Source organism: Harmonia axyridis, chromosome 3 (genome assembly GCF_914767665.1).
Source record: "Harmonia axyridis chromosome 3, icHarAxyr1.1, whole genome shotgun sequence".
Taxonomy (NCBI): Eukaryota; Metazoa; Arthropoda; class Insecta; order Coleoptera; family Coccinellidae; genus Harmonia; species Harmonia axyridis.
The window spans coordinates 6,587,312-6,603,843 of NC_059503.1; the positions used below are offsets into that span (position 1 = coordinate 6,587,312).

Below are 16,532 nucleotides of genomic sequence, written 5' to 3' on the forward strand. Positions count from 1 at the left end.
ATGTGATATCATTGAATCAATTCTAGTATGATATTTTCCTGTTTTTTCAACTTAAATGTTGTGTTGAAGTAACCGCAGAAATCCCACGAAATCTTCATTCATATTAATCCAGTTTCGACAACAAAGATCTTCAGAAATTAACATTCAGTGGGTTGAATTATATTTAGTTTGGTTTAACAAAAATAAAAATGGCGTTGACAAAAGTGATCACATAAACCTTAAGCATAATTGAACCAAAAATACTACGTAATTAATTTTTATATGCAACCAATTATTTATCATTGAAATTCAAAAAAATCATGAGTTTTATAACATTACGGAAAAAGTGTTATTCGACTATGACCAAAATATATCCAAGAAAAACCTTAAATTACGACACTTCTATGAACGCAATTTCCAGGGTTGTCAGGTTGTGAATATTTTCCGGACAATAATATTGAGACGCAATCATTACTGATAATCAACGGAAAATTCAAGCAAAAACATTCACTTCGAATGAAGAACTTTCTTATCTCTATATTTTTCTCTGTTCAAAATGTTATCATTAAAAAAATTACATTTTAATATTTGCTTAGGGAAAAATGACAGAACCAATGGCAACATCGTAAAAAAGAGAGAAAAAGCATAAACAAAATAGTGAAGATGGCCGCAACTACGGTTGTGGTACAGCTGCTGCCAGATGAAAATAAATGTCATGAAATGCAAACACCCTTTTAGCTTGTGATCTTTTATTTCTTAGTAAAGTTGATTTCAAACATTCGAGATGATATCGTCAATAATCTCCAGATTAGTCATGTAAGTCCCCATTGATCTCCTTTTATTACCTTCGTTATCAATTTGACATTTGAAACTGAAAGTTAAACATTTTTAAATTTTTTGTTTACTTCCTTGTGAGACAAAGAATATTATTGAAATGCACTTAACTCTATCACATCTCATTATTCATCGTTCAAATTATTCATATTTTCAATTGCTCATCTGTCCAAATAATTTATATTTTTTTTTCCTTAATGAAAGATACTAAAATATACTAGCACACTATTTCAGGGTATAAAACAAAGAAAGAGCCTTGAATTTTGAATTCAACGGTTTGTCAATAGTTTTTTCAGGAAGCGATGTTCACTCTATTTATATTGAATATTTACATTGAATATAATTGTCGTGTAATTAGGTGTCATTGCAATTTTAGAATAGTTGTTGATAGTTGGGTACAAAGGATTGAAGGAAAATTTTATATTTGAAAATTTCAAGTTAATCGTTTGTTCAACGTTATTTTATTTAAAACACGTGGATCAATCTTGTATACATTAGATCTTAGGATTCTAAATATTAACTGTTATAGGTATTATTCCAATTTTAAATTATGTTCTTCCCCATATTTGCAATAGTTTTGTTTATATTCAATTCAATACAAAGAAAGAATATTCAAAACTTCTGCTAACTGTTCATGACTCACTTATCCTACTTTGATGGTCAATTTTCTATATTTGGAAGTAACATGCGATCGAGTTTTCTGCATTGAAACTGGTACCTCAAGAAGAGTAGGCTCAAAATCAATAAGAAAGAACCTTCAGAATTCAATTACCATGAAGTGTAACCTACAAGGTGATAAAAGTTAGAAAGTTTATAGATAAGTTTTTATTATTTTTTTATCTAGTTTGAAATATCAATACACGACTCGAAAATTCGATTTTAGGTATGTTTTTGTTGAGGGAATTCTTGCCAAAGATATAATTAATGTCGTGTTTTTGTTTTTACTCGAAATCGCATGGATTTTAAAAGAACAATGAGTCTAATCAACAGATGGCGCTCTACCTGACAGTGTTGTCAGATAGGCAAACGAAAACGGGTAATTTTTATCGGAAAGAAAAGCAGCATTCTTAAAGGTTTATTCCCATTAATCGTCTACATTTTAACTGAGCATTTTGGATAGTATTGAGCTGTCACGTCTTCTCCATCTATTAGTATGCAAAGGATGATTTCCAGTCCAGCTATTTCCGTCATTTCCTCCTGTTCTTCACCGCTGTATGCGCGTCCTATATATAGATCACAAGACGATGACCGTTCCAATAAAATGTAACTCTTATTTCCGGTCTGTCAGGAGAGGACATGTCTGTTTTTCTTTGGGTGTATGCGGAAAACCTATAACTCTGGTAATTCGGAGTTCTCTAATGATCCTGTCGGTCCAGAAATGTTACATAGCCACGTCTCCACGTTATTTATTAATAGATTTCGTGATGTCTGAAGCTGCGTGATCAAAATATCGCTGTCACAAATTGCCTAGGCCGATGGTTAGATTGAAAAATTGCCACCTACTAGTGTCGATGCACCGTGGCCTTTTAACAAATGTCACCCGATGCGCTTTTGTCTCGATCCATGGGTGACTCTGATGCCTCTTTCTGTAGGATATGTCCTGACAATCCTGACGCAGTTGGTAAAGGTCATGTGGGATTTTAGGACTGGGTTTGAACAGTCGAAGAGAGTCAAACAAATATTGTTCCAAAATGATACTCTGCCAATGGGTATGTCCATAGGCTTCGCCCCTAAACTGCAGCTATCTACAATACGTTATTTTCGGTCTTTTAACCCTTTTCGTATATTCCTGTGGAACCATTTCCTATCTTATCTAAATTCCCACATCAAATTTTTCGTTTCGATTTAAAGAAAAAACCTAGTATGTTTTAAATCAATGGATGTTTATTTAATGCCATTAACGATGGAAAACTATATCAGCCAAATGGTCGCTACGGATACGTTTCCAGCACCATATCTTTTTCATGAAAATTTCCATGGCCGATTTGCACATTTGCGGCAGTATGTCCTCAATAACTTCCACGAATTGCATCTTTAAAGTTTTTGAAGTTTTGAATCGATTATGGAGCAGCATTGACATAGACCTTGTCTTTCACGTGGCCCCAAAGAAAAAGTCTAAAGGTGTTAAATCACAAGATCTCGGTGGCCAATTGTGATCACCTCTTCGGGACATAACACGGAATGTTTCATTGCTTGTGTGGCACCGTCTTGTTGAAAACTTCGTACACATCGATATCTCTCAATTTCGGCCATAAAAATCATTAATCATAGCTCGATAGCGCAATCCATTCACCTCGCCAGTTACATCAGCCTCATTTTAGAATGAGTAAGGTCCAATCATACCACCAGCCCAAAAACCTCACATGTTGAGGATGGAGAAGCTTTTTAATGATAATCCTTGGACTTTTCAAATCCCAAATTCGACAATTCTGCTCATTAAGGTAGCCTTCAAGGTGAAAATGGTCCTAATCACTGAAGATGATTTTTCGATGAAAATTCGGATCATTTTGATACATTTCAAGGACCCAATCAGCAAAGATACGACAATACTGGTGATGGACCTGCTTGAGTTCTTAAGTTAACTGAATTTTAAAAGCCTTAAGACCTAAATCTTTGTGCAAAATGTAATGTTGTTTGTATACAGCCTAAATCCCAAGATCGGCGAGGAATCGACAAACCTGGGTTTTCAACACTAACCGTTACTACTTCAATATTCACAGTTCTTCAGCGACGCACACAGTTTCTATTCTTCACATCACCAACTTGACCCAACAGCTCAAATTACTCAACCAGTTTTACTATTTTCAGCCAAGAAAGTGCTTCACGACGACCCAAAAGATTTGTGAACTGTGACTGCACATTTTTTTAGTGAATTTTAACAATTTCAATCATCGCTATTGAAGCGTTTATCGTTCCATTTTTACTAATGGAGTAGTTTTTACTTGTCAAATGTCAAAAGACGACAGCTATTCAATATAAAAGAATACTCATAATTCCATTGACAATGCTTAATTTAAAACAGACCCTTAGTTGAATATTTGAATCCATTGTATCTTCTTATTTCAGACTATTATTTGGCACTTTATACCCCGCATATGCTTCCTACAAGGCCGTCAAAACAAAGAACGTTAAAGAATATGTAAGCATCAATTTTATTATTATTAATTTAACCCTCTGAAATGATTTTTTTGCTAACCAAAACTTATTCAGGTTAAATGGATGATGTATTGGATTGTATTCGCTCTCTTCACCACTGCAGAAACCTTTACTGATGTTTTCCTCAGTTGGTAAGTTGAAAGTTTACCGTTTTAAAAGATCATAGTCTTATTAATTTTTCTTTTCAGGTTTCCGTTTTACTATGAAATAAAAATTATCACTGTTATCTGGTTATTATCGCCAGCCACAAAAGGATCCAGTATTTTATATAGAAAATTTGTACATCCGATGCTCAGCAGTAAGGAGCAGGTATGTCGATGTCCTCATAAAAAGATAATCATTAATTATAATATTTAAGTCAAATATATATTTTCTGTATGAATTGCTCTATTAGTATCTAATTTTCCTAATGAAATATGCATTGTTTCACATTTAAATGTTCATTCAAATTTCAAATTATTCCACTTCGATGAACATAAAGACATGATTAACCCACTTTTAGCGTTTAGTAGAGTGTGACAGCGAAGTAATAAGCTTTTATTTGCAATGATGTCATAATATTGACGCCCAGTTTAATCTGAATGTAATTAATGGCCAAAAAAATCTCAACTGTAAATACTACGTTGGACAAAAATTATTCGAACTGTATTTATTTTGAATGAGCATTTTAAAATAATCAGATTATCTATTTAAAAAATGAAAAGCACTGACTTGGTATTTGGAGAGATATTTTGATCGAATGCAATTATTTCAATCTTCTTCATGAATAGTGTTATCCATAATAACAAAAACATATTTTTTGCAGGAAATAGATGAATATATTTCAAAAGCGAAAGAACAAAGCTACAAGCAAGTTTTGGACATAGGCCAGAAGGGTGTCACAGTACTCATGCAGACAGCAATAAAGGTAAGAAAAAGTGCATAAGTTCCTCATTATTTTATTTTCCACACAGTTAACTTTGATTTTTTAATGAGAAATTTATCATATTTTAAAATTCATTGCTTCTGCACACTGCTCTTGCATGCTGTATTTAACACATTAATATTGATTAATTTTATTGACTGGCTTTTTACCCTAATTATTCAGTTCAAATTCAATTTATGAAGAGATCTTGGACCTCTTTGATATTTAATCAGCTTCGGTTTAGATTCTTTGTTTTCTATAGTTCAGAATGTATAGGGAAACAGTGAATTTTACATGATAAATTTCTAAAAATTTATCGATCGACTGTTTTGATTTTCAAAAACAAACTTGCAGAACATTGATGTACTTACAAGTGCAGCTTTGAAACATGTTGATGGCCCCAGCCCGAGTAGCTCGAATTTTGACCTACCAAATCAAAATGTCTCTGAGAGTGAAGAAACGGAAGTTGAAATTATACCAAAAGAAAGAAAAAGAGTTAAAAGAATTCCAAGAAAAACCACTAGAAAAACAAAAACGGAAGAGATTTATGACTGATAATTTAATATCTTTGGTGCTGTGTAATTTTGAACATCATGTTTTAGTGATCTTGAATTTATGTTTTTTGTGATTAAATTTTTCGAATTTTATTTGTTTGTTTTTTTTTTGCTGATATTATTTGAACTATTTGTTTTTGCTTTAGGTGTTTGGTTAATTTATATTAATAGCTTCATTTTGCACAGCAAGCTTAGCAGAAACTCTGTTTGGTTTAAAAAACCAAAAATTTACATTCAATGCTAGCTTATTAGCACACTATCCCCTTGGAATAAAAAACTCCTGATGGTGAAAGTTATTGTGTATCTTGATGGTAATGATTTTATTGTTTTCATCATCATTCTAACTTCAAACAGAATTAACTAATAATATAACGAAATACATCAAAATCCAAATTAACTTGACACATTTTTAATAAGCAAAAAACTACTAAATACCCAAAAAGCTAGTGTTACTGATTCATTCTCAGGAATCATTCCCAAGTAAGTTAAATAAAGTCTTCCAAAAAGTTTCAAATTAAATCTTTCATATTCGCTTATTACAATATTTATCTTTTTCATCTGATTTATAGAGCGGTGGAGGCCTTGTCAACCAGCTCCGTAAAAGTTACAGCCTCAGCGATTTGAATGATGAGACTGATCACAGTCAAGAGGAGACTGATATTGTCCCAGCTCGTTTGATAAGAAGAAGGAGCCCCCATAGATCTTCAGCCACGTCGTCTTTGTATTTTCCAGAGATAGACGTGAGATCTCAACAAGTTGCACATGTACAGTCGATCGACGATCTTAGTTCAGGCTACTCCAGTGGAGAGGCTCTTAGTATGGCTCAGTCGGTCAAGATACAGCCTAGACCTGGAGTATCATCAACTAGTGGATCTTTGGCTCGATCTAAATCTACCAGGGTTACAAGATCAACTACTATTCCTAAAAGAGCGTCGGATGGCGAAGTAAGTTTCAGCATTGGTGCCTATCCTCATCATAAAAGTTTGTAGTATCAGTTTAGAATTTTATCCAAATCGTATTTATTATAGTAAACATTTTTTCAATGATTGTTACCTTATTATTGAATCAATTCAACCAGTTAAAAATATTGTAATGAAAGTATTTATCAATTTTTCATAAAAATTATTGATAGAAAAATTGATGTTTCATAAAACCCTTATTACACAAGACTGTTTTCTGTCTATTTCTGAGCCTGATAGTCCACACTTGAAATGTGCATGCCTTCAAGCCTATTTTTGACACCTGAGTGTTATGAAATTCACACTTGAAATGTCAAAATATCAGGTTGGCCAATACAATTTTTTATCTGTTTGACATGTTAACTAAAGTAAGGGCATTGTCCACAATAGTTATAAGTAAGCATATTTGATTCAGATTCATGATCGAAACATAACTTCAAGGTTTGCAGAGAAATTCAGCCCAGAAATAGACTTCAAAATAAACACAAAAAGACATGGTGTAATAAGGGGTTAACAGAATAATATCATTAGCTTTTCGTTTTTAAAGGTAAGTGAAGACGATAGCGAGATTTTTGAAACAAACATCATTTTTCCCAATAACAAGAACCAGGAAATCAAAAAGCTGAAACATAGTAAAACCGAGTCATCAAGTGAGAACGAGTTCTACGATTCATCGGATAAGTTGCATGACCCTAAAGTAGACATTCATAATAATAATTCTTGTCCAGACATTTTAACAGCATGCCAGAATATCGAAGTAAAAGATATGGAAAATAATCTATCCCTACCTAAAACTTCCACCGATGATAGAGTGGATAAATTCAGAGAAAACATGGAAAAATATAATCTGTTAGTAGGTGAGAAAGAAGACAATGTTAAAATCACAGAAAAACCTGTTTGTAGAGGTGGAAAATATAATAAAAAAGTTGCACCAAAGCCGCCCACAGAACAAACCAAGAGTCCAGACAGTTCTGAAGGAACAATCAAAGGTACATTGATATTAAAACCTGGAATAATCAAAACTACAACACCAGGCGATGCTGACAAATGTAAGGAAATATTTTTGCAATCTCCCAAGTTTAGAAGGAGGAATAAACAATACTTCACCTCCCCTAAAATAGCTTTCAATACTGCTTCCAATATAAAAGTAACGACAGATTCTTCTCTGAGAAACTTAGACAGAAACGATAAAACAAAGATGGAGCTCCAATCCTCTTGTCCTGCATTGGTTGATAAAAAATTGCTTTTGCCATCTACAAGTCAGGCTCATTTGAATATTTCTAGTGTAACAACACATTCCCAAAAAAATACTACATCAAAGACAACAAGAGGACGAATGTGTATCAATCTTCTAAGATCCAAAAGCTTCCACTTGGGTGGTAATAAGTAGACTGTTGAAGAATGTTTTTGAGTATATTCGATCGAAAGAGCACTGAGTTTTCAAGTAATAGTCTTTCCTGTTTTGTTGCTTCAATAACGACCTGTTTTGAATTGTGGTTTGTTGGTACTAATAAATTGTATTGGTCAATGCATTACTTTTGCTTTAGTTGTTTAACATAATAAGTCAGTTATCTTCCAACTGAGAGAGGATATCAAATAATAAAAGAAAACAATACCATTTTTAATTTTCAGCAATATTTAGTACTTCCAGAATATTGTTAAACTGAAATTCCCGGTACCTCAATATATAGCGTTGAACTTATCCAATTTTTTTGAAGTTCGGTATAAGTGTCAAAGTCAACATTGTATTATTTTTTGACATTTCTTATGTCATTTGTGTTTAGTAGGTAATGTCATTCGATCATGGAAAGATACACACTTCAACAACGTTCATAAATTGTTTTATCGAAATCAGTGCTAACCTAACCTACTGAACACGAATGACATAAGAAATGTCAAAAAATATTATCATATTGAAAAACATGTTATTTTCATTTGAAGTCACGAAGACTATTTTAGTTGATCATTTTCAATAGCTTATGAGAAAAACTTACCTACCAGTAACCTATTTGATTTCTGAATTAATTATTTTTAATAATTTATTGCTATTGTTCGATTTTTGTATTTATCGATTAATTTTTCAATAACTAATTTTCTACTTACTTTCTTTACAGGAAATAATAAGTGCCACATTACCAAGAATTAAGAAGACTACAAAGAAGAAAACTGTTTAGGTCTCAGATGTAATTGTTAGAGTGTTTAATTTATTATTGCTTTAGTCATTTACTTGAAGTGATTTGCTATTAGCACATTTCTTTACTATTTTCGCCTTTTACTAACTATAAATATAATATTGTGTGATTTTATTTTATATACAACTATTTATTCACTGATTGGTCTAACTAAAAACTTTATCGATTATGTAGTTCTATATGAATTATCTTTTATGTTTGACTTGAAAGAAGTACATCCTTGTGGTGCTCTGATCATGTGATCAGATTGTTTATTCCTGAGCTATTCAATTTGATTTGAAGCCTTAATTTCATCTGTCCAAACTTGGCAAATGTTTAGTCCTGTGTATGATCTCTAAAACAATCTAAATGAAATAGGACAAATCTAACAGTACTTACCTGTATTTAGCTTTGTTAATCTATCGATTATAACAGTGAAGAAGTTACCTAATGAACTTGAGCTTAAGCTTTCCTACGAAAGATTTTAGGTATGTGATCTTGTGGAATTTATTAATGGTTTAGATTGAACATATATTATTCTAAGTGTGTTACTATATGGAATGTTTATACGATTGAGAAATGCATAAGTATTAGGTGTTTCTCTAGTCATTACATTGAAATCTGTCATGATGGGTTCAAATCAATTTTATTCAATCATGGATTTTCTCTACTTATGCATTCTTGAATCGATTGTAAGAATACTTACTTTCAATTCACATCACGACCATAAAATTTTTATCTAATTGCCTCATTTGTCTATTAACAAGGAGATTAATGATATTGAATTATTAGGCTTTATGTTGAGCAATGTTCCTGTTTTTCTTTAGCTTTGAATTCTTTCGTAGTGAGAATAGAACTGTTTGATTTATGGGAAAATCTAATTCCATTATCAATTTTCCCATTTGTGATAATTGTAATCTAACTTCCTTTTTTGAGGTTTATAATAAATCATCAATTTCCTTGACTTGATAAATTCAATGTTCATTACATTAATTAATGAGCTTTTGAATTCAAAAGAGAATCAATCAATAAAATTTTGTTATAAAATATTTATTAGATGTTTTTCTCACTTTGTTGTACAATTCAGATTGAATGCTTATTAATCGAATTTTTTCGATAGATAAAAAGTACTGATTGTTTGAATGTGAGATAATGTTAGGTGTTAAAAAAGCTCAAATATTTAGCTGATCTAAGTAGATTACTATCCTCTCTTATATTTCATTTGATAATGAATGATCTTAATTTTTTGAAAATTTCTTCCAAACAGTTTTAGTTAGTATCTTTGATATTTTGTATTTTTGTCTAGTCGTATAGTTTGTATTCATTATAAAATATATCTTTTATGAAATCTAAGCATGGAATTCTCACTATTCATTTAATACCCCAGAAAAAAAAGATTTCAGAATATAATTGTGTGCATGATTGACGATCAAATCGAATTATTTTTCAAGTATTACGAAGAAGAATAATTGATCGAAATTTGAATTATTTGTCCAAACAACTCAAACAGGAAATAATGTGCAATCAGAGACTCTTTACTAGTGGCATTTCATTTATTTATATACTGGGAAAAAAAAATTTTGGTTCGCATAAAGTAAGGTTATGATTTTCCAACCTATAATTCTTCGAATGTCATAGAAATGAAAACGCAAACAAACCGGAAAATGTAAACACTTTCCCAAGAAATATTTTCAATTTCATACAATTTTCCTCCAAAATATGTAAGAAATTGTATTATAAATAATGGATATTAAACTTGGTTTGATGATCGTGGGTGTTGCATACTGCATGGTCTATTTCTTCGATTCCTTCTTTAAAGTATGAATTATCCTTCACTTCATTATTGTTTTTTTAAATTTAATATTTTCAGAGTTGTGCACATTATCCCTACATTAAATTTTTAGAAGGTACCGGATTGAAAATAGGACTCTTCAATCTTCAATGGACCACCACAGCATTCAACAGATCCCTTTTGAGATTTGGAAATATTCGATCAAACACGAAATTTTTGAAGGTCTGGTTTTCTATAGGACTAATAGCTAGTTTGATATTGCTTCCTATTGCAATACTTCTATTAATTTACAGTTTAGTCCAAAATTTTGTATCATCCAATGAGAACAACTTGATAACACCTGTGATACCTGGAATAAATTTGCCAGCATCTGAAATTTTATTTTATAGTGCAACATTGATAATTTGTAGTGTCTTACATGAACTGGGACACGCCTTAGCGGCTGTGAAAGAAGATGTTCAAGTACTCAATATAGGTGTAACAGTGTTTTACATCCTCCCGGTTGCATATGTTAATCTAAATTCAGAAAATCTTAAATCTATCGATCCATGGAAAAGATTGAAAATATTGACTGCAGGCATATGGCATAATTTGTTATTGTCTTTCGTCTGTTACTTAGCTTATCTATCTCTACCTGCAATATTAAGTATTGCGTTCAACACAGGAAAAGGTGTAGCTATTTACGAAGCTTCAAAAATGTCACCTTTAATAGGTAAGTTTATTTTCTCACAGAAAAAATTTTCCACCTATTTCATTGAATAAGGTAGTAGAATATGATTATTTCTCATTCTTCAAGGTCTTAAAGGTCTGGAAATTGGTGACATGATAACAAAAATAAATGATTGTGAAGTAAAGACTGAAAATACTTGGGTTGATTGTCTGCATAGCGTAAACAAAATGAATGGAATGTGCTTTGATCCTGATGCAGTTCGGGAACTCGATGAGACATCAATACTAAGACACCTTAGTAGTGGTTTGGTAGAATGCTGTGAAGAGACAAAGAAGGGTAATGTTTGTTTTGAATTTGTAGACAAGGATGGTAGTATTCTGGAGTTGCCTTCACATGTGTGTTTACCAGCAAAAACAATCATGAGTAAATCAGAATATTATTGCTCTAAGATCGATCATAAATGTCCAAAAGGCTCTCACTGCTTCATTCCTCAATTGAATGGTTCACACTTGTTCAAAATAAGGGCTTTAAATAAGCCCAATATTTTCTATATGGGATTGACAGATGACTTTTTGAGGACGTTGAGAGTTTCACCTTATATACCAAAATTTTATTTCAAAACTCCAGTTTTTGCAGAGACCATTCGCAAAATGTTGGAATATATCACCATCATATCCTTAGGACTGGCAATTATCAATGTCGTTCCTTGTTTTTACATGGACGGTCAGCACATTATTAGCACTCTTTTGTATTTATCGTTATCAAAAAGTATGAATGGAGATCGTTTATTATTACTGTCGTCTATGATTTGTCTGATTTTCACAGCTCTATTAATAGTGCATTGCGTTTTAACAATGTGGCCTTTCATATTCTGAAAATATTCATAAGTGATGAAATTGTAATAAATATTTCAAATAGAGAGGATTTATCTATTCATTTTTAAGTTACCCTTTAATTGCTGATAACCTTCAACATTTCAGGAAATCGAGTTATTCTTCAATGATAAACAACATATGAATTTAAAAATGAGCGGCTAAATAGCAAAACTAATGTTAATGTAAAATTTGGATAAAGCCATCACTAGCAGATGAGAAAATTTTTTCTAAAATTTGGGTGTATATAGAATTCATCAATAAAGTGAGGTATCCAAAAATACATAGCTTTTACACAAGAAAAAAACTAATCAAGTTTTTCTGATCTGAACAAAATGATTTGTTCAAATGCGAGCAGTTTTCTATTTTTTGTTATACCTTTATTTCTGAATTTCTATCAAGTTTCTAATCAATATTGTTGAGTAGTCCTATGCTGAAACACATTCCCATTTTATTTGATAGCTAAAAAAAATTGAAAAAGCCAATTTGAATGAACCTTCAAAATCGCATTCAATAAATACAAACATACAACTAAGAGTTTTTATTTATCATTAAAAATATATGTACACAGTCATTGAAGCAGGCTTATCCTAAAAAAATTTAAAATAGTCGAAAGTTAAAAAAAAATCACATTCTTAAACCAAAGGATAACTTGCTTGGGTAGCAACACCGCAATTGTTCTCCTTGTTACGAGCCATTTTAATGTATCCTTGGTCTCCCCAAGATTCTCCCCATGAGTTCTTTACCAACCAGTAGTCCTGTCCGTTATCATCTGTGCCATAACCAACAGCAAGAACACCGTGGTCCAATTGATCAGAACTGCACTCAGGATCGTAGTAAATACCACCAGCATACAATTGGAAGCTTTCGTGGCTTGCATCAATGGCTACAGATACTGGACCAACTGTGGCAATAGCCGACTTGAGATCTTCTTCATTTCCAGATTCAATATCAACGAAACCCTTATCAGTAGCTCCAATTTTCTTGGGGTTATAGTGGCATTTTTCGTCTTCAGCTTTGTAGGGGTAAGCTGCTTCAGTGTCGATTCCCTTGTTTTCTTTGATGTAACGGAAAGCGTTGTCCATGAGACCTCCATTGCATCCGTTGTTGCCGTATCTACCGGAGCAGTCGATCAAGTTTTGCTCGCTCAGAGACACCAGTTTACCAGTCTGACGGAAGTGTTGGCCTTCCAAAGCTCCAGTCTGCAAAAAGGATTAATTTTAATGAAGAAATAACGAGTTTTGGGATTGTAGAGGGTCAAATAACGACCCATGTGGTACGCCACCCCGTGAGACTTACCGCGCTGAAACTCCAGCAAGATCCGCAGTGTCCTTGGTCCTTGACTTTGGTGACTGCTCCTTGTTGTCTCCAGTCAACATTGTCTGGTAGTTTGACATTTGCTGGTTTCATGAACTTGATGGCTTGCTCTGCAGTGTCGCCTAACAATAAGGCTTTGGAGCGGTTGAAACCATTCATGACGTGGATGAATTCGTGGTGGAGAAGATCGGCATATTTGTTAATTCCTAGTTTGTAGGTGACCAGACCTAAGGCGAACAATTTGTTGTGTTTGGCAACTTTGTGGGCGTTGTCCATGAATATCTTCATCCTGTACTTTTCCTCCGTTTGGCTTTCGTAATTCTTTTGGTGAGTTACCTGTAGAGAATTTTAATTTGAGAGGGAAAGTAGAACAGAGTTGCTAATTAAGCTATTCACTATCTTCCCGAAGAATAATTATTTCGGGCATTTTTATTCCTTGGATTTTCAACCTACAATTTTTTTCAGTATACATTCTGACAAAAAAAATGGGGGAATTTTTCAAATTTGGTCTATTATTTTCAATAATGAACGCTTGACATGTTCGATGAAACAAAAATCAAAATTAATGATATAAAATTAAAATTTTCACTTTTGAAAATTTTAGAATCCAAAAAAAAATTGTTCGTACGAAGTTTTCCTCAGAAACTATAAAAACTATTTGAATGAATTAAATTTGGCATAAAATCGTTTGCTACACAGCAATGGACCTCTTAGATCCAGAACACGATCCATGGTTTTTGAAGGCAAGTAATCGAGACAATGGATCTTAAAAAATCAATTTCTCCATAACATGACAAAATATAAACATGGAAAGAAAACCCCCATTGGTAGGATGATATAATATTTTTCACCGGAATGTTGTAGCACTTTTAGTTTCGAAGTGATGATTTTTTAGAATTTCGGAATGAATCAAGATAGGTTCGAATCCCGCCGCTGTATATAATTTTTTTTACGTTGCTATTATTATATCTATCGATATCATTTGCGTTGAAAGAGGAAATGATAAACAGACGAGGATTTCGAATGACCACTCTATTTCCCTGAAATGACTCAGGTCGACTTTTCAATAGAAAAAAAAAATAAAATTCTCGGTAAACCTGAAACACAAACGTAATTCATTTGTTGAAATTACATCGTATTATACAATGAAAGAAGTAATGATGATTAATTTTCAAGGCCAACAACACATTTCAGTGAAAAAATTGTATTGAATAGATTTTTCTAGCTAAAACCGCTATCATTAACGACTGTTGATTTTCACATGGAAAAGCTTGAATGGTTGTATTTAAAAATATATTAACTTTTCCAACATTATAAATGTATAAAATATTCAATTCTACAATGAAGCATAATATATTAGATATGAATCATTTGATTTCTCGAAAATGTGAATCACATTCTACTGTAATATTCACAAAAAATTAATATAGCTGTAATGAATTTCATTGATATAAATATATTCGTATATCTCTCCATTAAATATAAGCAAATGAGAGAAAATTTTCATTGTAGGAATTCAAATTTGATACGCAATTTTCATATTATATTCCTCTTCAATACTGAAACAAATTTTTTATGAATTTATTTTTTAACTGACCTTGAAGGAATCCCATTGCTCTTGAACTAGGTCAAAAAATGACACACCATGTGCGCAAACTGCTAGAGCAGCTAAACAAAGCAGCAGTTTCATGTTGATATCTGAAAATAAAAACAAAATATGTGACCCAAAGTAAAGGAAAAATATTTACTGATTTTATTTATGGACAGATTTGATTTCCAAAAGGAACTCTCATTGTTGTGATTTCAATCTATGGAAAAACCTTGGCCTCAAGATTGCTAAGAATTATATTCGATTATTATTGTTATGCTCGAATCATAAACTCACCAATACAAACCAGATTCAAATAACTGTTATATGATAATGATGGAATAAAGAAAGAGATAAACACGATTTGTGCTTTTGTGCATGAAGTCTTTCTTAGAAACCACTGATATGATAAATGAAAGAATGGCTTGATATTCAATACTCCTAACAAAAGATAACATGAATATTATACTGACCATTCAGTTTAACCTTGTCAAGAAATTAATATCGCAGTGTTTTGCATAAGAATTTTTCTGAGAACATATTTTTTTCATGACTATGCGTAAAAATTTATACAATTAGTTCAATTATTTTTTCTAGAGTCTTGAACAATTTTTCAGCCAGTTTTGGGAACTCAAGGGTGTGTTATTCAAGTAAAATGTTTTAACTTTTTCAAAAAAAAAATGTAACAACAATTTTTGTAATTAAAGAAATGGTGTTTTGGGGCAAATACATATAAATAAGTTGTATATGACAAGATTTATATTTAATATAAAGGGTCAATCTTCAATGATTCATATAGGTATTTTGTTTTAATTTAAAAGGTAGAATTAATTTAAAATGTATTTAGCGATATTATTATTCTTTCTTTGAATTCAATTTAAATCAATCCCTTCCTTCTTGGTCATGACGAATCAGTTGTCATGATTGTTTAAACATCAGCTGGCTTAAATACGTACTTAATTGTATTTGAGCCAGCCGGATGCTTAAACACTTGAACTTTTATTGAATCAACCAAAAAAATATATAAAATTTTTATGATTTTTTATCTTGCAATTTAAATTTATTTTGAAAAAGTTTAATATGACCAAAAGTAGGAAAAAAATATCTGAATTTACCGCAAATATTATTGGTCGCTCTCTGAATAACTACATCTGTTGCTCCAGAACTCTAATCAAAATTTAAAAAAAAATTAAAATCTGGAAGTGACATAAAATGGAGAATTTCTATTATTTACACCAAAGAGTCAGTATCTAATAAAAACCAGTTATATGACCTCGTAAATAAATATTTCCTGAAGATTTAGCAGCCTTCGCACTGAGATGTTTTCTAATGAGAATAATAACAAAGAAAAAATTTATAGAACGCTTTGTACTTACCAGATTTTCTTCTTGATCGATATAATACGCTGTAGAGATGAAACTGACCACTAATTCAACGTACAATACAATTTATAGAGAAGAATATTGTACTCTTATCAATAACAATAAAGATTAGGGCTCTCGGTTCTCTTCAGCCAAATCAGAACGGAATGATGACGGATGAGAAATACAAACAAGCAAGCACCACTGGTCTTTGTTTAGTTTCCGTTAGTCCACAACGCGCAGCTACCTACCTGTCGATACTCATTTCTGATTATCATCCTTCTACATCATCCCCTGGGGTTCGGGGATGAAGGAGTAGAACTTGTTTTGCACACCTGCAGTTCTCCAAATTTTCAGTTTCTTTTGAAAATAACC

The 16,532-nt window shown here is 32.1% G+C and overlaps 3 protein-coding genes across 7 annotated transcripts; 2 read left to right on the forward strand and 1 right to left on the reverse strand.

The window, feature by feature from the left end:
* The first annotated feature begins 618 nt into the window (after positions 1-618).
* LOC123675986 (receptor expression-enhancing protein 1) lies at positions 619-9,910 on the forward strand. Of its 4 annotated transcripts, none has more exons than XM_045611598.1 (8): positions 619-795; positions 3,880-3,952; positions 4,024-4,100; positions 4,158-4,278; positions 4,775-4,876; positions 5,997-6,371; positions 6,934-7,830; positions 8,501-9,910. In XM_045611598.1, the coding sequence occupies exons 1-7, from the start codon at positions 764-766 to the stop codon at positions 7,774-7,776; spliced, it is 1,623 nt and encodes a 540-aa protein (XP_045467554.1). In that variant the 5' UTR covers positions 619-763; the 3' UTR covers positions 7,777-7,830; positions 8,501-9,910. The 4 variants fall into 4 exon arrangements, with proteins under 4 accessions (XP_045467554.1, XP_045467555.1, XP_045467556.1 ...); XM_045611599.1 differs by having other exon boundaries at positions 6,934-7,435; XM_045611600.1 differs by having other exon boundaries at positions 6,934-7,036.
* Positions 9,911-10,164: 254 nt separating this feature from the next.
* On the forward strand, positions 10,165-11,938 carry LOC123675988 (membrane-bound transcription factor site-2 protease). Its single transcript, XM_045611603.1, has 3 exons — positions 10,165-10,375; positions 10,428-11,061; positions 11,146-11,938. Exons 1-3 carry the CDS (start codon positions 10,301-10,303, stop codon positions 11,892-11,894), a joined length of 1,458 nt encoding a protein of 485 aa, XP_045467559.1. The 5' UTR covers positions 10,165-10,300; the 3' UTR covers positions 11,895-11,938.
* Positions 11,939-12,417: 479 nt separating this feature from the next.
* LOC123675991 (cathepsin L-like) lies at positions 12,418-16,424 on the reverse strand. 2 transcript variants are annotated; one of them, XM_045611621.1, is made up of 4 exons: positions 16,173-16,424; positions 14,806-14,906; positions 13,191-13,544; positions 12,418-13,093 (listed from the first exon to the last, which is right to left on the reverse strand). In XM_045611621.1, the coding sequence occupies exons 2-4, from the start codon at positions 14,896-14,898 to the stop codon at positions 12,527-12,529; spliced, it is 1,014 nt and encodes a 337-aa protein (XP_045467577.1). In that variant the 5' UTR covers positions 14,899-14,906; positions 16,173-16,424; the 3' UTR covers positions 12,418-12,526. The 2 variants fall into 2 exon arrangements, with proteins under 2 accessions (XP_045467577.1, XP_045467578.1); XM_045611622.1 differs by lacking the exon at positions 16,173-16,424 and adding an exon at positions 15,094-15,228.
* Positions 16,425-16,532: the final 108 nt, after the last annotated feature.